Source organism: Ischnura elegans, chromosome 1 (genome assembly GCF_921293095.1).
Source record: "Ischnura elegans chromosome 1, ioIscEleg1.1, whole genome shotgun sequence".
Classification (NCBI taxonomy): domain Eukaryota; kingdom Metazoa; phylum Arthropoda; class Insecta; order Odonata; family Coenagrionidae; genus Ischnura; species Ischnura elegans.
Genome location: NC_060246.1, coordinates 63,967,678 through 63,988,444, shown reverse-complemented (window position 1 = coordinate 63,988,444; position 20,767 = coordinate 63,967,678). Strand labels below are relative to the sequence as shown.

The window sequence follows — 20,767 nt, the reverse complement described above, 5'->3', positions numbered from 1 at the left end:
CTATCTTGACAGTAACGTATGTACTGTACGTGAGATATTCACTTGTGCAATAGTGATAGGTTCATAAAAACAATTCGGTAAATGATTCAACTTGTAAGTTCATCAAACAAACCGATTTTTAAGTTAAAACGAAGGCATTTCCAAGCGTTTATCACGAAAAGTACGCCCGAGTTGCGAATAAATTCTCTGATAATATATTTTTTTTAAACAGATCATTCACATTTTATTTCTGTAGCAAATACAGAATCTTTGCCGTAAAAATATTAGAATTTTCAAGAAGATATCACAAATTTTAATTTCGAACTAAGCTCGAGTTACCCTCTTCGACCCTCGACGACTGCCAACCATCTCGCGTCCAACTTTATTTTGCAATTACTTACGTAACACGTAATTGATCGATAAAAAGGTCTATCGCCAATTTCATTCGCTATTTTCAATTCACAGCTCAATTATATGACATCCTTGCTAAATTCTGAAGGAATATGAATCACCATTTTTCTCGGAACTTTATAAAATGGGAACTAACGCTAAAATCGATTAGAGAGGCCTAATGCGTTATTCGTACTGCATTTGCGATTTACAGAGAAATTTCCTTGTGATTCAAAGTTTCCGGCAATTAATTCCATAGCAGAGGCAGAAACCCGTCCTCGCAGCCACTGTGCAAAGCCTTCGCTTCCTCTTAAGCTATAAATTACGTCATGGAACAGGGCGAACCATGAAAAATTGTTTTAAAGGCCAAAGCAGCAAAATCTTAATTTTCCACCCGAATCCAACGGAGGAGTTGCGTGCGAGATTATATCTTGGGCCTCAGCGTGGAGGTCGGCCTTGGCAGAATATATATCTACTATCCTTTAAAAAAGGGTCTCACTTACTGTAAATGAGAGATCCATCGCCAGTTTAAATTTTCTTCGCTACCAAAACATTTCTTCGGTAAATTACGTAATAAGTATCCATGTTTCATAATAGACCTCCGGTCACAGCCCATATTGGCAACTTGTTCACAGTTGTAACTAATGCCACGTATCTCCAACTCCGATTGAAAACGCATTATATATATTTATTAGTAGAAGTTCAGAATCACAATGAATCACATTCAACTGCACCACCTAGAATAGTTTTGATGACGTCAGGTATATTTTCTTGCAGCATCTGCAATGCTAAGTTCTACGCATATCTCTCGATACTTACATTACCTTCTCCGGCAACATGCTTCGAAGCTCCCATCAACTAAATTCCAATTCACACCTAAAATTTTAGACCACCGTTGTGGAATACGAAAGCTATCTCAATACATTGAATGCGCAAAGCCTTGCTACAAAATTCATCCCATGGAATTGGCCAGGAGCGTTGTTAAAACGTGTATTCCCTTACACCAGTGACACAACTTTGCCGCCATAGTGACTGAAACTTAAATAGGACAGTTGTTCAAGGAGAGAGTAATAATTTACCAAATAATTTTGATGTCTTATTTCAATGCGTGGATGGGTGAAATGGTTAAGTACACAATACTATGCAAACAGGAAAGATAATTTTCATTCGTGATAATTTTAACCTAGTCATTTTCGGCTGCTGCTATGTAGCAAGAGGCTATTTCCCACAGCCTTAATATCTGTAGTGATGACCCTTCGATCCCAATTCACCGCCTTGAACATCATACTTAATTATGGGACGGTTAATGTTTAGAACAAGAGCCTGAAAGTTCATCGGAAGATGAGAATGACCACTTTAAATTTATACGGTCTAAATCTTCCATTAAGCCTATATCATTTAGTAATATGTTTTTTTACTGATTTTCTTGAATAATTTGTACCTCGATTCATAGAAGCACGAGAATATTAATCTTATTATAATGAGCCACTACTATCGCCGATTTTGAGGTTTCTAATCCCCATTGCCACAAGCATGTGGCTCAATCGGAGGAAGTCAACAGTAGCGTTAAAAAAATAAATCTCGCCTCAAATCAATCTATTGATACGGTGTGCAAAATTTCACTCGCGTATAGCTATAAAAATATGACCCCTTCACAAGGTTCGCTAGTGTTCATTCATAGCTCATTTTCTAAAAGAATTCAAATATCAGACTGCCATTAACTGTCGCCATAATATGGAATCAATGGATTAAATACATTAACAGTACTCACAAATTTAAGTCATTAATATTTCGAAACTTCTAAAATGATATTAAAAAAATTTACTAACTTACTATTATGTTATGAAATATCACACAATTGGACCAAGTATAATTAGGTATAATTAAGTATAATCCTGTAAATTAACCCTCTAATGGCGTTAAATTATCTTAACATTGATTGTTATTTTGAAGAGTAATTTAATATGATGGGGATACACCGGCTTCAGATCTAGATTAAGAGATCCTAATATATTCAAATTACTATTGAACTTAATGAAATGACCAAGAAGTTTATATTCGCAGGTCAGTGTAATCAAAGGTGCTAATAGGAGACAAAAAGACAGAGCTGCTACCTCCATCAAAGAATATGAGAAATTGAGGAACTTCTCTTGAATATTTTTTATGGATATGGAGCATTCTGTAGCATGACTAAGGAAAAATTCAGGAGGGTCGATACCAATTTCTATGCCGATAGCTTACAATCACTCGATTAGGAAGGACGATGAAGCCCAAAGTATATTCAATAAACATTGCATGTCTATTGGACTCTGATTACATTGAACGTAACGTAATAATTTCGTGAAATTGATCACCGCCAAATGCACAGTAATAGTGGCCAACAATCATAATACTGTACCCAAGAGCTTCCGGTAAAAATAATTGTTGAAGTCAACAATCAGTTATTCAACAATTTCACAAAAACAGCGGCCTAATTTAATTCGAGGCAAAGGTCGACGACCATTTTCAGACATATTATAGTAGTGAAACGATAGACCTGTTATTACGCACAGTATATAGTACTTAAAATGCAAGTTCGTGCAAACAGCCTGGTGACACTTGGATTAATTTCTCATGATAAGAAGACAGTGTGAAGTGCATGGTAATAGGAGGCTATATGCCAACCGTACGGGAATTAAAGAGAGAAAGAGTGGCACGCTCCCTCGCTCCTCACAACAGCATAATTCCTCGCAATTCTGAGTTTTTCTTTTATCTCTCGCACAAAAATTATGAGTGAAGTCAAGCAGAAAAACTTACAGCAGGGAAAATTTCTGCGAATAAATGAAATAATCGATACTTTTATGAGAATACAATAATACGAAGAAGATTTCGGATTACGTGATAGCAAGATAGGATAATTGAAAAACTTCAGCAATCTCACAAATATACACTTTAATATACAGAAAACAATCGTTCGAGGTAGCACGTTCACCAGTGGCATAATACTTTCCTTTCCGTCATCATGCATAAATCTTCTCCCAGAGAGTGGCAGGAAAATTGATGACGAAAAATTATTTAAGCAGTGGTGAGCAAAATATGAATACCGACATATGTTCAGCAGTCCATAGCAGATGCTCGGTCTAATAAGAACTGATACCGTGATAGAGCGAGGCATTTGTTTTATAGCTACAAATACAATTACCTATTAACCATTGCGTAGGATACATGCAGTTTAAATGAGGAGTAATAGAATCACCCGCAATGAAAAGATTCAACGTACTCAAAATCCTTCAATGAGTCATAAAGTAAGCCCATGTAGGTAACCCTTGTCTCTTTAAAAATTTGAAAAATTAATGCAAGGAAAGATTGAACGAAAAAATGTTTGGGTCCAATGACCTAACGAAAATAAAAACACCAAAGCTCTAGGAAACATAGCGAAAATTTTCATTCATACATTATTACTTTGAAGCCAGCAAGCATCAAAGTTGTTTCTATTAAGCATGTCGTCACCGCTTTTCGTTGAAAAATGTAAGAAAAGGAAAAGAGGAATATCCATAATGTGAGAATCCTCGAACTGTGTCGTAAAGTCTTTGGCGTGAAATGGCCTAGAGTGAAACTTATTTTTTGAAATGCGTACTCTCGTCAGATCTGTGGTATTCTGAATGTGTCGAATTATGAAAACTGAAGGTGCTAAATTGCCTGAGCCATCGATAGCACAACTCCAAGGACTAAAGTGTCATTGACCTTTCTTTTTATGACATCGGAGTAAGGTCTGAAGAGTTCATCATAAATATTTAGTCATAGGCGACAAAATGACAAACTATTTTCTCAGGTATCTTCCGTCATTTTGACGTATACGTTCTAAATGATACAGAAAACCCTCAATAGCTTTGAGTATCAAAGTTGTATTGAATTTTATATATTCTTGAGCACATTAATTCATTACAGAAACATTACGATAACTCTTTTTAGCTGCAGATGCTAGTCTTTTTCTTTTCTAGGTTCTCTCTGTTTGTTGACTCTCTTAGTAACGTACATAACTACAAAATCGGCGTCGCAGCGCCATCTCTGCATCAAACAATAAACTTACATTCAACTTGTTTTTAACATAATAACTTCAACAAGTTGCTATGGAGGAAAAAAGAGTGGGTTGTTGATTTTTTCAAAATACTATAATATACGATAGACGATATTGAATGATCATCGTCAATTTATCATCATTATTTAAAGTTGACTGATTGAATGAAGGGTGCTGATAATTTATCGGGTACATTAAAGTTTTGAAAAATGAAGAACTAACAAAAAGGAGTTAATAGGTAGCGGAAGTAATGAGAAAAATATTCTATTTTCATACACATTTTCTTTATTTTCCTGTAAGGAGAAACTCTCACAGTGTTTGTAAGTGTTCCATCATTTTACATGTTACACTAACAATACATAGTACATAAAAAATTCAAATGTACGCATGGAAACTGGCGTCCTCGCTGAAAGCGCTGTAAAAAAATCCTTGGCATTAGAACATTAACTTTTTTGGACAAACGCTGTTGAAGGGAAAGAATAATATTGCGGGATTTTTAACCTAGAAACGGACTTTTGGAATAGATATTTTCGATTAACTGTAGAGCCTACTCATGAGTAGAAAAGTGTCACATCGGATGTACCTTCCAGCGGGATTGAATTTTACATATAAGGAAGTGAGTGGAAACATACATTTCGATTTCAAAATATAGCATAACTTTTGCTTTGGTTAAAAGTATAAACATAATTATAAAAAAAAATAACGATTTACGAAAGTGTTATTAGGTAGCTTTGGGATTCCAAAAAATACTCTTGCCATGGTATTTTTTCAGTTTCGTTTTCATAAGCCGAAATTAAATTCAAATAGTGACATAAACTGTTTTAACCACGATGCTTCTCTATAATACACATATTCAGAGAGGAAAATAATTTTGAGTGCCAGTCTGGGCGATGAAATGGTCCTGGAAATTTTCGATTTTTGTACAGCTAATAGTTAATGTTACCATCTAGTTTGGTCCCTTTATTCATAACTTTAGATGGTAAAATAAACTATTGCCCGCACAATAAAAGAAAATTTCATCGCCCAGACTGGCACTCAAAACTAGGTCGATCGAAATGCTATAAAATTCCATGCGCAAAGCAGATTCATCAAGCAAAGTTTTTAATGAAATACTTAGCATTCGTGCTGAACAACGCATACTTCTCAACAGTTCTCCTGCTGTGTGCGTGACAGCACGCAATGCTACTCACGAAATTTCCAATTCGCTTACTGTTTAGTTTCTAATCTATTCCTCACGGACTTTTTATTTCTATCTAAGGACCCGAAGAAATAGTTATCCTTAATTGCCATAAAATACCTTTTTAAATAATTATGTGGACCATTGAAGTAAGCAGTCGTAACCGCCGATTTTTCTAACAAATAATATGTTTACACATTCTAAATATCATCCTGATCCTGCTTTATCAGCCAAGCATGACAATTTTGTATTAAACCTTTCCCGGAACAAGTTTTCGAGCAGGAAAAGAATAATTACTTAAATTACCGACATTATGAATTCTCAATAAAGTCAAAAAAGCAAATAAACAATCCTTTAACACTGAATCGTTATCAAAATGTCATCCAAAATGTAATTAAAGCAGTAGCATGAGATAAGTAGCCAGTCACCAATGCCAATTTTTTGCCTCTGAATCATGCATCACTTAGTTAATTCATTGACATTTAGAAATGCTCAAGAACATTAATCGATAAAAAAATTACCACTTGCTTTGCAGTTACAAACATGGGACCCTTACGGAATATTTTCCAAACAGAAACTTTTGATGAGATTTTAATGCTTTAAATTTGAATTACGCAAATCTTTATCACTAAAATGTGTAAAGACACCAAAAAATAGGAACATAGTATCATAGGACGATCGAGATCTGAGCGCTACTGTCGCAAGAAAGGAGGATGTTGGTGATTCAAAAACTTTCTGTGTTGATACGATAGTGATAGTGATACGATAGTGACACTCTAATGAATATTAATGCTTGCTGTTTTTGCTGAACAACTATCGTCAACCAGCATCTGCTGATGGCTCTGACCTTAATTTTTAATATGACCATTGCACCTTCTATCGCTCTCCATAGGCCTTAACCTCGATGTAATCGGAAATGATTTGGTCCATTGTAAAAACATGGGACAGATGTAGGGTCATCAAAAGAAATTCAGAAATTAATTCTTATTGAATCCCGATGGGATCAATAAAGGTAATATAATATTCACTTTCACTTTGATTTTCCATATCAGAATAGACTTTAGAATGATCATTAAAACCGTTTCCTGCTTCATCGAAATAAATTATCCATTATATTTCGCCACTAAACAAAATACAAGATATTTAAAAAGCGCTAGGTCAGAACCTGAAATTTTTGACAGAAGGGTATTCTTTATTGAACTTCAATGATGTTTTGACTTCAAATAATTCACGTATGTAGACGACATATTTTTAAAAAATATCCGGTTAGTAATCGATCGCTGACTTATGTTAGAGAAATCATTTATTATTACCAATACTGAATTTAGGCTTAATGCTTAGCCGACTTAAAAAATATCAAACTCTTTTTCGAAAAAAAAGAAACTACTCGCTACCTGCTTGCAAAGGAACGAAGGTAAACCTTCCTGCCGACTTTCAATCGAATTGGAATAATAGATAAACTTAGCAGCTTAACTAACGCTTTTTTGATTTTTTACGTCAAATCTTTAACAGCTGCAGAACCACCTGTTGATATCTGGCGATAGCTATCTCCACAGATAAGGATAAACAACGTCGATGTATATCGGGACAAGTGAGGAACAACTACATAATTATTAGATAGGAAAAAGTCAAACTTAGCGAATTTCATGTAATAGGAAAGTTTTTTCAGACCCGGTTTTAACCCTTAATTACATGAATTTCTAAAACGTGCCGAAAAAAGTGTTTCTTTATGACATTTATCCATAAACACAACAATTACTACATTTTTATAACTTTTTCTGCTATTTTTTATTTTTAAGGAAACATTGTAATATGTAGGGATTATATATGATACATTATGGTTATAGACAACTTTTAAATTAAATGGATTTGTATATCAGATTTGGCATTTTTTCACAAAGGGTTTTCATTTTACATACTCATTGAAAACTTCTCATTAGCGTCCATAGTAATTACTTGACATATTTGAAAATATAATATTATTTTCATTTTTATTTTATAGCACTTTCAATTACAGTTTATAACATTTTGTAGCATCTATTTTTTCCTGTATTTTCATAATTTAGCACGAGTAGTTGAAGACCAAGTGCGATGAAACACAGTTATTTGAAAAAATACGTAGTTTAAATAATTATGGGTACAGCAATAATAAATGTAGGAATAAGACATAAAGTAAATAATTATAATGGATCTTAGTAGCCTGAATATCATTTACGCTAGTTGAACATCAATATGAAACAAGTTACGAAACTCTCTTCCTTCAACCGGTTGCGTCTGTCAGTCACTACTAGATTGTACTGGATGAAAAACGTCTCTACAAACCTCTGTCCAGATTGTGTGGTGTTCAAAATTACCAAACTCAGTTTTTTTAGGCAGATGGCAAGAAATATTTGCTTAGCATCGCAGAAGCTCTAGTGGCTGCCGATGAAAATACACGTAACCATGTAAGAAGCAGTAAGGCCCAACGTCCAGTGACGCAGCGAGGGGCAGACTCGGCACCGTCGAAAAGGCAAATTTGCGGTTCAAATATCATGTAAGTCCAGCCATCGCGCCAATGTCGCATTTAGTCACGTGTATCGCATCAATTTGCCGGCCTCGGTGGCGGCGGGGTAAAGTCCTCGCCTGTCAAACCGAAGGTCGTGGATTCGAGTCCCGCCTGGGTAAGTTACCCTTATCCATGGGTAAGTTACCCTTATCCAGGGCATGGGCCTGTGTGAATGTCCTTCATTGTTAATTCTCCGTTGTAAAGGCCGTAAATGTGCTGTTTATGGGGTTATGGAAATAAATAAATATCGCATATGCGATTTTCACGTATCACTAGTAATTACGTTTACCCTATATACGATCATCCTAATAAATCCTCTTACTTCTTTTTCCTGCGGGGAGCTGACTTCAACATAATTAAGCTGATCACCTCTGGCACCTACTGACTGCTTCGAGAGCCACACAATATAACGACGGGTAGTATCATACCTTGCGTTAGAGAGAAATAATTGTGCCCTTCAAAAATAACCAATAATTAGCGTAGTGTATAATACAACATACAGTGAACGGTTAAACGCGTTGCGTCATCACTGGGCAACTTTGCAGAGATTTCGCACAATGTATACGTTCCATTTGGTTTCAATACAATCGACATGGTTGGGGGAGTGGAAAAATGGAGGGGAAAGGGAGGGGTTATTTCCCCTTCCCATCCATTTTGATTGTATTGAAACCGAGCAGATCATATAAATTGGACGGAATCTCTATAAAGCTGCCGATTGATAAAACAATGCGTCAAAAACTGGGTCAAAAAAAATTTCTTATCTGATGAAATTCGCAAAATTCGTCTTTTTCCCATCATAGAGAATTGTCACAAAATAAACCCTGAAACCGTTCGTTTCATTAATTATTCGGTTTATTCAAACTGAGTATTTTTTCAGAAAGTGGGTCTAGGCCAAAATTAATCTAAATAGATCACGCTTCGAATCAACTATTAATATCATTTGTTTCGCGTCACGAATGCAATTACCTTTTCCAATAAACCTTTTTGTGCTTATCCCATTGGTAACTTCCCGTCGACTTAAGTACATAACTGGGAGAACGAATCACCTTACCCGATAATTATAGTCCATTTAAATTATTCGCCCATCAAAATTAGAATGGCTAAAAATCTATCAACGTTCCTTTACAAATACCTACCAAATGTTAATGAAATGTTACCGTCAAGAAGAAAGGTTTAATTATTGAAATATTTCACAAATTTCATTGTTCTGCACTTCATATTTGTGTACAAACATGGTGACATTAATATTTGGCTTGAGGTAAATCCTGAGCCAAGTTTCCCGAAAATGGTAGCAATAATGAACCTGGAAACACTGATTTCTCAGAATTTTCTCCTTAATCACTCAATAATAAACTAATTTTTAATAAACTAATAAACTTTTTTATTTAAAAGAGGTGCTTAGGCAAAGAGTCAATACGTATTCACGCTCTACCAATAGCTGCTTCTTGCCTAATCAATCGGAATCTGGATTAATTCTTGCGTTGTGAAACTCAAGGATTCAAAACATTTTCATGATTGCCGCGTGCATAATACTAAGGGCTCAAATGCTTATTGATTTGCTTCATCACTAGCGTGAGATAAGTTCGCCTAAAAGACTTACATATCAGGCAGGGTATGCTCATCTCCATTTTTGTATCCAAAAAAGAGTATTTCGAAGTTCGTGTGAGAGAGAAGAGAAACTGCACTCCATTTATGCCCATAAAAATTGTTTGAGATGAAAGATAACCAGATTTACTGCATTAAAGAGGTGCAAACATTGACTACACAATGAATAAGAGAAGAACTTCAACGAAGAAGAATCCTGGGAGCATGGAATAGCGAACATTGAATGTTTCTCCCGCAAGAGCACAATTTTTCCCCGAAAAAACGAGCTTTGAAAAGAAGTTCAATCAGATTTTACTCGAACTTCTGAGAAGTCATATCCAAATACAAGCTGTTTCATCTCGAAGAGGATTACAATTACATATATTCACTATTTACCGAAAATTATTTGCCTTGGAGGTGAAATCATCATCCAGCGTCCCAGATTTAATCAGACATTCTTAATTAAAACAAGATATTCAGCCGCAATTTTCAGTAAATTTCAACGATGGGAGTTATTAATTGAAGAGAAGATAAAAGTGATTAAAACTAAAAATAAAATGTTGGTGTCAATGATCTATTCCTCACAAATCTTCTATGAACTCAACGCCTTTTACGAGGATGATGGCCAAATCCACTTACCTATCAGCGAAACCAGCTACTAATAGAGAATGTATAAAATCAAACAAATAACTTTTAAAAGTAACACAATCATAAAAACGCTAAGCATTACAATGATGATAATTCGTAGGGAATTAATTACTAATTCTTTGAAAATCATGCAAATTCCTACTTCACCGTATCCGAACGCCACAAAAAAAAACACGGGTTAAAATCATGTAAATGGGAAAAAGTTCACCTTTTTATCAGGTGATTCTCTTTATACACTCCTCATTCCCGAATTTTTCATATCAGTGAATGCAGCACGGATACCTTAAACTGCTCCTTAAAATATCTTAACTTGATGGGGGCTGATTGCTCAGAGTCTATGAAAACGTTGGTTTAAATATAAATCCAAGTATGATATCATAATTTATTGCTCAATAAAAAAGCCTTAATTATATCTGCTAAATATGAGCGAATTTACTCAAATGCAAATTTTTTAACAACAATCAATTTCAAAGTTTGAATATCACTATTGCCATTTTCGTGGTGGTATAAAGAAAGCTTCGTCAAGAATGACATGATAATGTTGTAAGATAAATTTTCACACTAACCATGAACGTGTAATGGATTTCATTTATCTCTTTATAGATAATTAATATTTATACATTCATCACAGCAATTCATCCTATCCATGAAAATAATACTGTTTGAGCAATCTTTCATTCTAAGAACTATGGTACCCTAATGGAAATTATATCACTCTATCGATGAGGAGGAAGACGCAAGGATCGTTGCTCTTTCCTTGATTGTAAACATCGCCTAGAGGTGCATAAGCTTCCGGGGATTTTGACCTTTTAAATGATCCCGCCCTCTTCATTTCGTGCATTGCTTCCAAAGAGTGTTACCTATTCTACCCTTCTCACCACTCTCTCCAAATTCACTTATCTTTCTGGCTCTCTCTATTTATCCAACCCTGCTGTCCAACGCACGTATATACATATGAAAAATGTATATATCGAACTGTGTCACCGCCAATGCCGAGTGTAGCTGCCTTCCATCTCCAAAATGGATTGGAAACCTTTATTTTTTGTTGTAATGCGATACTGAATGTCCATCTTCTTCTCTCGTCTGTCTGTATCTTTCAATCATACCTCTCCTATCTCCATCCTTCCGCCTATCTGTTTGATTTCATGCATCTGCATTATATATACATACATATATATGTATGTATACATATATAAATACATACTTGTTGTTTGTTACATACATGTCCGCACCGGCACGCCGCATTGTGACTTCCCACGCTTCGTGATGCTCCGTCATGTTACCACGAGCACCGCCTGGGTCTTTGCATGACTGTATATCACCTTACCCACTCATTGTGTGGCTATACCAATATAAATATATATATATATGGAACTCTGTTTGCACCCATTCGAAGGTATACAGTATTTTCAACTCGGAACGCAAATTACGAAAAGGCTGTCAAAACAGCCTCCAATGAGGACATTTCCATTTTTTTCTATTCTCTATTGTCAAGGATTCCGTGCAGTAATGGGGAACGCAAATCTGGTTTTTAATAATTTATTGACGTTCGTTCCCTTTGTGCGAAATGTAGTTAGAAAAATATTTTAAAGCTCTTCATTACTGTCTCTCTTATTTGTGCTCTTTCTCTCTTCCTCTCTCTTTCTCTTTCTTCCTTTCTCTCTTAATTACCACGCCTTCCACGGCGTTTGCCAAAAATCCCAAACCCCATGCAATATATTTACCCATACTCCTTCTCATTTTACACCAATAACAACTCATATTCATTATATTTCGCGTAATGTAACATCCTAACTTTAATCTCCGCAATCCCTGTGCTATCTCTTCCTACTTTCAATCCTTTCTCTCTCTCTCTTTTCTCTCTCTTTCGCTCTATTTCTCTCCTTCGGGTTAATCCTTCAAAAAAATGAAAAAACCTCCCTCTCATAACGACTGACATGACATGAATGAACGGCTTTCCACAACCAATCCACTGACAACAATCAAAATTTTACATCCTAACCCGCCGCTTCTATTCCGCTTGATGTCTTTCGCTAAATCCTTCCCTTGCTACAACAAAAAACGCCATATGAACACAATCAATTCACCCGCACATGAAAATTTTAATACAAAAAATAATACTCGCACGTGCGCTCACAAAATATCAATGCACCCGCATCCTTACCTTTTTTAAAAATCCTTCACACGATCACCGAACGTACCACGCATAAATTCACACGCATACACGACATGCGTCGCTCATCCCGCATCCTTTGGCAAAACTGCATGAACATCTGCGCTGGCGTGTTCTTGTGTGGATGTCCTCGTAAAAAAATGAAAAAAATAAATGAAACGTGCGCGCGTCTGTGTGTCGCATGCGTGACCCTCCTCTTTGTGGGGGCTGCGGGGGCTTCGGGTGGGGTGCCCGCGGGGGTGGCGGCACAGAGAGCGCACCAGGAAGCGGGGGCCCGTGGACTGAGCAGCCAAAGGAGGTGCGGAGGAGGAGGCCGGGGCGGACGAGGAGGCGGCGGCCCGCGCTCAGAGCGCTATCCCCGTCGTCGGGCCCCTGGGTGGGCCTGGCTGACGGGACAGACCTCCGCCGCCGCCTTCGCCGCGCTCCGCCGCTAATCCCCTCCCGCCTCCGGACCCGCCCGCTCCTCCCTCCGTCGCCGCCGCCGGCCCTAGGGCGCCGCCCCCACCTGAGCCGCCACCGGCTCGCCGACCCCCTTGCCTCCCGAACCCTTCTTCCGCCCCCCGTCCCCCACAACCACCACCCCCAAACCCGCCGCCGCGATGTACGCGGCCGGACAGGCGATCGCCATCCGCCAGGCACGCAAGCACGTCAAGAAACAGGGAAGCGGCGGAGGAGCGGGAGAACCGGCGGCGCGCGGGCTTCCTCCGACCGGCACCCATGCGGCGGTCCGCGCGGCGCCCGGCAGCGGCGAGAGGTTCCCCAGGTACCCCAAGCAGCTGCACCACCACCCGGCGCAGCACCACGGAGGGGAGCACCACCCGCACGGACTGCGGCCTCCACACGCCAACGGGAAGATGTCGTGGCAAAATGTGCCCGCGGAGGTCGGTGATCTCTCTCTCTCTCTTTCTCTCTCATGTCTGCTCCTCTTTCTTTGTCGCTCTCTCTCTCCCTCTACCAACGGACAAAGAAAGAGACCCACCCACCTCCCTTTTCTACTGCGTGCTTCCTTTAAGTTTACGATGCATAAATGTCTAATTGTGCGTGTGTGTTCACCTGCACCGACGGCTACACATCGATGATGTCTACCGTTGACTCAACTCCCGCAGATCCCTCGTCCCCGTGTGTAGCAAGCTGGTTGTAAATTGCTTGGCAGAGTTGATGGGCACGAATACGATGGCAGCCCAACATACCTCCGCCTCCGACCTATTCCTAGCGAGAAGGCAAGAATTTCGCTGCTAATACCCATCTCGGCTGAAATTTCCGGGAAGATCTAAACTCAGCCTTTTTTTTCAGAGCGACACCCAAGAAGTTCCGACCACATGCCTCATTAAATATCAAGTAAAATTTAAAGAGATGTAAAATAGCTTTCACGTTAAATACAAGTCCCTTCAGGAGGACCGAAAGGGAAGCAGCGAACATCGACTCAGTAGGAATAGGTGGCGTCACGTGTGTTGAGATGTCATCCCACGCTTTCATGTGGCATTACAAGTCGTATCGCACGGCGCACTCGTTCCAAGCCTGCATGATGGGACATCTGTATATGTATTCTTATCAATGGCACCAGGAGCGTACGTATAATTGGCCTTACCTTTCTCCAATACTACTCTTCCCCTCCACTGCCTATGTGTTCTTTTCTAACTCTTTCTTAAAAACCACTCGAGCCTGTCCTCTTTTTCATACCATTCTTCCTCCCCTAATATCACATTCATTTCATTCTCAAGAAACAAATAAGGATTTTATTACACCAAACGGTTGTCATTCGGCTCCTTGACACAATCTGTCGAGAAATGCGACGTAATTCCCTGTCGATAAAATTCGACAACTATGAGGATGAGATACGAAGTGCATTATCGGTGCTTTCTATTCCCGGAACTCGGAAGGAGAGATCGGCGTCTTCGTCTTTCACATCGTGACTGTCGCGCTCGGGGGCGTTTCCGCGGGCGCGAAAGCGATTCCAGCGGTCCCCACGGTAGGGGAACTGACAACCGGGGAGCTCGCGCCCGCCCCTCGGCCGGCGCCAGCGCTCTGCGGAATCAGCATAATCCGCCTGCGAAAGCGCTCCCGTCCGGCAGCATCTCCGCCCGCCCTCCCCCTAATGCCTTTCATGTCCATCTTGTCAATCGCCGCTCATTTTCTCCTCAAAACCGCCGCGCCCGACGGCCTCCGACCGCACCCACATCACCACTGCCGTCCTCTCCCCGTCCGATCCTTCGCGGCACCCCACGACCATGTGGCCGACGCAACGAAAAGTCCGCCCGGGGGACGTCCGCAAGGAGGAGGAGCAGGGACCCCCGGCCCGCGGGCAGGAGGCCGGCGAGGCGGAGCTGGCCGGCCCGCTGCTTGCTCCCCTGCCCCCCCGCCGCCCCAGGAAACCGGAGGAGCAGGTGGCCGGGGGCGAGGGAGGGAACGCCCCCGGACGGTCTTTCCAGCGGAGGACGACGGCGCCGAAAGCGGCGGCGCCGGCCGCCGCCAAGGCCGGCGGGGAAGGCGACCAGGAGTTGGCGGCGGAGGGAGGCGAGAAAGACGAGACGGAGGAGAGGGGTTTTCAGTTTAGCAGTGAGGAGGCGGAGGAGGCGAGGCCGGAGGCTGGTGGCCCCTCGGCCTCCGTTTCCACATGACCTCCACCGTGGCGAGCATGCAGGCAGCGCTTCTCATACGGGAGAAGCAGAGGCTGAGGCGGAAGAAGCCGCGGGGCAGGAGCGAACTTCCGAGCAACGTTGCAACACGGGAGATCGCGCCCTTCCCGCGATACCCACCCCTGACCTGGGTAGGTTTCGCACCCTTCCACCCACCTCTCCACACACACTTTTCGTGCTCTCACACACCTTGTCCCTTCCGCGCAGATTCGTCCCTCTCTACCTTGCGCCCATAGCACCACCGACCACGACTGCCCCGTCTCAAGCACACTCGCCATGCGGGAAGTATATCCCACAGGTTGTTTCAGGGCGGCTTTCACAAGTCTATCCCTTGAAGAAGGCTGTAGCGATGATAATATAAAAGGCTAGTCTTTGCATACGGGGATATCTCATTCGAAATCATCAACGTGAATTTTTAACAGGATGCTCGATGAACGGCTTATATTGCCACCTAAATGTAAAATAGAATCAACGATGCCGCCGCTATCAATCGTAATAAGCATCATTTCATAGTAAATAATAGGATTAATCTGATCACATTCGATTGAATTGGAAAATAAATATATACTTATAAAAACTCATTCACAGGATGCGTGATTTTCTCAGCAAATACATATTGATCAAAAATGACATATCTGTTTTCATACAGCTCAACAAAAAGGTATGATAAATATGAGAGAACGATTCATAGCTAGGGCGGAAATTTTTTGATGGCGTAAATGATTACTATCCAAACGATATTAGGCAGTTACAAGACAATCTCGCTTTAATTTTTTCAATGAGTCACACCACTTCGTTGAGCATTAGATAAAACTTCAACCTCAGAGCAAAACTTAATTACAGTAGCTTCAAACAAGTTTCAAGACATTGAATTTTAGACGTGGAAATAGGAAGAGACCTCTGTTATGCGACGGAAAGGAAAGCGGTCGTCGCGGACAACATCCCATCTGTGCTCCTGAAAATTTGAGAGACGTTGGTGAAGTAGATTTTTCAAACTAGTAAGCAGGACATATCGAGAGCAGTTTATTAAGAGAAAACTATTAATATTTTTCAAATTCGATGAAGAAAGCCGCATAATGCAAAGAATATAAAACAATTAGCTAAATTTCACAAAATCGGTACTGAGGATTATCAACAGACGAATGGAGATGAAAGCAAACGAGTACATAGGTGACGATCTGTTTGGGTTCTCAAAGGGAAAGTCAACATGTAAAACGCAAATAACTCAAAGATGAATGAATATCTCTTATTTATATGAAAAATTAGTCCGTTTCCTTGGAAATAAATGAAGAACAAGTGAAACGGGAGCATGAAAACGATTCAAAATATATTACATTCCATTAATGCCCACTGGTAACTTTCCGCCAAAAAGTCTAACAAAAGGGTTTTCTAAGCCAATGGTGAAGAGGTTACCGTATAAATCAAATCGAAGTGGATACGTGGCCCTTAAAATTTTATGGATGCGGTGAGTTTTAACAACAAATTTTATCAAGAGCAACGTAATAGCATTCCAGTAGTTGATTCTATCGCTTTAGCGCATTGAATTTTTAATCCATTACAAGGGATTGATATTCAAATATTAGTTTAAGCATAGTACAGATATAAGTTCTTACGATGATACTTATTAATTAATAACAGCTTTATCCTCTGACCTTTCATTAATTAACGGTAAGCTATAGCATGAGGATTTTTCAAAGGGTGCTCCCTAGTTTACAAATTCCCATCAAACAAGAAAATTAAATGCGAATATACGCTTTCCCAATAATAATTAACCTTAATTTCACTTACTTGAAACCATCAAGTACAAAATCTGCAACCTAAAGGATAGGAAAATTAAATACCATGGTATTGGTATGGTATGGTATTTGGAGGAGGCGACCAACAGTTTAGGTCATTTGCGCTAAGAGGGAAGGTTAGGTAATGAAGGGTGGAGAGAAACCCGACGTCGGCATTAGCCTGTTCTTCACGAAAGGCGCCAAGGGGACCAAGGCTTTACGTCCCATCCGACGGACGGAGTATTGCGCTTGAAATATCCCCCACATAGCAGCCAAGCAGGGATTGGGCAGTCTCCGAAAATTCTCTGCCACCGCCGGGATTTGAACCCGAGCCCAAGGGGTGGGAAGCCAACACTCTATCCACCACACCAACCCGATCCCCCACCATGGTATTAAATATAAAAGAAGCCCCATCATTAGCGAGAATACTACTACACTCCGAAAAAATCAGCATTAAAACGGTCCTCGTTAATTTTTAATGAGACTAGATTAGTTTTTCATTGAATTTCTGGCATAAATAAATAATAATCAATCATTCTAGTTTGAATTGAAATGAGCCAAAATGAATGCCTCTAAGCAAGCAACGATTAATCAATAGTTTTCAAAGGAACACTAACATGTAGTATAATTTCAAAGTCGCAAATGCTGTGCCTATTTGTCTTGAAAAATGCCGTCATGCACTGAGACAACCATAGATCAAGTTACAGACAGTTAGCCGCCATCAGAATTAAAAATTGACTTATTAGTCATGAACTACCAGAAAAAAACGTTAGATAGCACACATAGAAAAACATTACAGAGACTCCATTCAACTCTTGGCTGCAAGCGTTATAAAATCATGATGAATCACTCCAGTTTGGCCTTCAGCCTAAAAATAACAGAGTGGCCTTTGGTGAGCCCTTCTATGGCCTTTTATGACCGTGCCCTTATTTCGAAATGGTTTCCTTGAAATGCCACCATTCGAATGCTCAAGGAAAATTTGCCAACCTCTGTGGCGGCAGGATAAAGACCTCGCCTGCAGAACTGAGGGTTGCGGGTTCGAGTCCCCCCTCCCCTCCCAAGGTAAATTGTCCAGGGCATATGTGCTTCTGATCGTCCTACGATGTTGCTCGTTAGCTTCCCCGTTAGCTTACCATAAATGCGCCTTATTTCCTGTTGGTGAAGATAAATTTTAAAAATATACCGTCATAATGGGAAAACGCTTTGTATCCTGAAACTTATATACACGCGATACATGACAATATTGTGTGTTGCATAGCTTTTAGGATGCGTTGTAGTTTTATTTATTTTTAAAAGTAAGATGCGTAAAATCACTCTTTAGATGCTATAAACGGCTGGTGCACTAAAAACCCTTGTCGCCCAAATGCAATATTTAGTTTTTCACATTTACTCAAGATTATGCAAGAGTTGTTTGAATTTGTTCTGAGCGCCCATTGTTGAATTCAATGAAATCACGACTATGCATAGATGGATTCATATGACTTTTTCAAATCCATTTTAAAATACTCCTACATGCCAGGTATATTGTAAAATTAGGATAAAAATAAATGCCAATAATGTAATATTTGGGTCATTTAAGAGATGGACATGTAAAAGGGAGCAGAAACAGAAAAGACAAAGAAAATAGCAAGGAGGTTTAAAATAATTAAGAAGTTCATTGGATGAATATTAGGTTGTAGGGAAAAGTCTCATGATAAATAAATTAGATTCCTTGGAGTAGGAGTAGCTCAGTAAAGGAATAAGAACATAGGTTTCTGGAAAGAACAACTAGGCAAAACATACCAGGTTCTATATTTTCCAGATTTCATAGAGCCTGCATACAACTCAGTCTATGCTGTCATTCACAAGTACCCTGGAAAACAAAATTGAATTAAATCCAAAAATAATAATTAAAGGCAAAGAAAAATAAATAATTACTACTAATTTGAAAAGTTCAAATTATAGCCTTCTAAGAGAGACATTCATTTAAAAATTTGAGTTTCCTGAATTATTCTTAATATTCCTCACCTTTTAAAATAAGAAACTTATATTAGCTATAGAAACGCTATTCTATTCTTCTAAGAACATAGGTAGCACTGAGATGTCAAATTCATATGACTCTGGTGTCAACTTGTATTCACATGGAGATACCATTCCGTTTATCACTTGGTGTCTACTTGAATCCGATCCTCTAAAAATGAATATTGAATCAAAAGCTGAAACTGTTACTCAAGTGACCTTACTTTAACTTATTTTGATATATGGAAGTCTTCAATCAGCAAATAAATTTGAATATAGCAAATAAAGCTTATCAATATGCAACATTGCAAAGGACTCAAAATGAATACAAAACACAGACATCTTACCATATTACTTTTTAAGCATTTCGTTAAATTAATTGCATCATGAGAACCAAAATATAATTTGCTGTTAAAGACAAGCAATAGGAACCTTAAATGCTTAACAGTCTTTAAAAACAAAGCGATCAACGACAGGAATATATGCCTCAAAAGTTGCAATTGAATATTTGATTCGATTATGCGGCTGGAATTTTTTAAACATACTAAACTGAGTCAAAGAGTGATTCTGAGCATCATTTTTATCATAAAAAAATGAAATTCACAATAGCAACTCACTATTGGCAGATTGAACCAGTGGACTAAAATGAGCAGCATTTGAGTTTAGTTAAAGTTTAATGAGAAATGCACAACCATTACTCCACTTGAAGTAACTGACAGCTTCTACTATATGTTATTTCTTAATTTCCAATGAATATTAGATCCCTATAAAATTTATGCATGGGAAAAATTAAATTAATAACTTTACATCATGAATGAGACACTACTTCTATCTGAATCAAATTCCTTGATTAGCATAAATTGAAATCGCAGCCACTGAAGGTGGTCATAAGGCACAAAGGTCACTCTGTCACTCAATAAACATTCACTTCATTATAGATGGTAACCCTAAGAGGCTTAGAACAAAATATTTAAGATCCTAAGTAACTTATTCAAATGTTGTCATGCATTTCAATCCATTGCCAAAAAAATTTAATAGTATCTCCAAATAAACACAAAAAGTTTGCTGGTGCCAAGCCTTTGAATTCAAAAAGTAACCAGCTAAGTATTACAGATCTGTGTAACTCATGTTTTAAATACCTAACAAAAACAAAACATTGAACAAAAATTTGACCAAGTATTTAAATGCTAAATACTAAAGACAATTCTCAATAGAAATACAACTATGAAATAATCAATGAGCCATACAATCAATGGCCCAACACATTCATTTTCCTTATTGGTCATCATGTTAAATATCTAAGTCTATTTGTGTGTTAGTGGTTTATTTTTTAAGACAAATAGTTATAATATTAATGAGTTTTCACAGGGCAAAGCAGCATGGCAGGAGCAGAGAGGGGCCACGGCAGCAGTGTCCCAGGGCCTGGGGCCAACTGCTGTAGCCAGAAGGCAAAGCAGTCTCCCCCACACCCGACCATCACTCACAGACGCGGCAGCCAGCCACAGATGCAAAGCTTCCGAGGCCCACCGCCGGTGGATGAAGAGAAACCGGGTGAGACGGGGGCCTGAGGGAGAGGCAAGAGGGAGTATTGGGCAGGACACCACTAACCCTAATACCTTTCTTTCCTAGTCCTCATTGCTATTGCATCTAAATTTGGATGATAAACAATATTATCACTATGTAAATAAGGTGGGATAAAACAAACTCACTACAAAATCACTCCAGTGAAATAGATACCAGTGTAATTTGTACATACTAGCAATTCAGTGCCTGCAGCAGGAAAAGTAGAAAAATAAGTTAGCTTC

At 39.2% G+C, this 20,767-nt stretch overlaps 1 protein-coding gene across 4 annotated transcripts in view; it reads left to right on the top strand.

Moving 5' to 3' along the window:
- Positions 1 to 20,767, top strand: part of LOC124162164 — a 90,045-nt gene that overhangs the window by 49,129 nt on the left and 20,149 nt on the right. For 2 of the 4 annotated variants that reach the window (XM_046538594.1, XM_046538586.1), the window contains exons 1-2: positions 15,082 to 15,320; positions 20,331 to 20,513. In XM_046538594.1, coding sequence (XP_046394550.1) covers positions 15,168 to 15,320; positions 20,331 to 20,513 — 336 coding nt within the window. In that variant the 5' untranslated portion in view covers positions 15,082 to 15,167. Of the gene's footprint in view, positions 1 to 12,804; positions 13,435 to 15,081; positions 15,321 to 20,330; positions 20,514 to 20,767 lie in introns of those variants that run through there. The other 2 variants (XM_046538611.1, XM_046538603.1) reach the window with 1 other exon arrangement.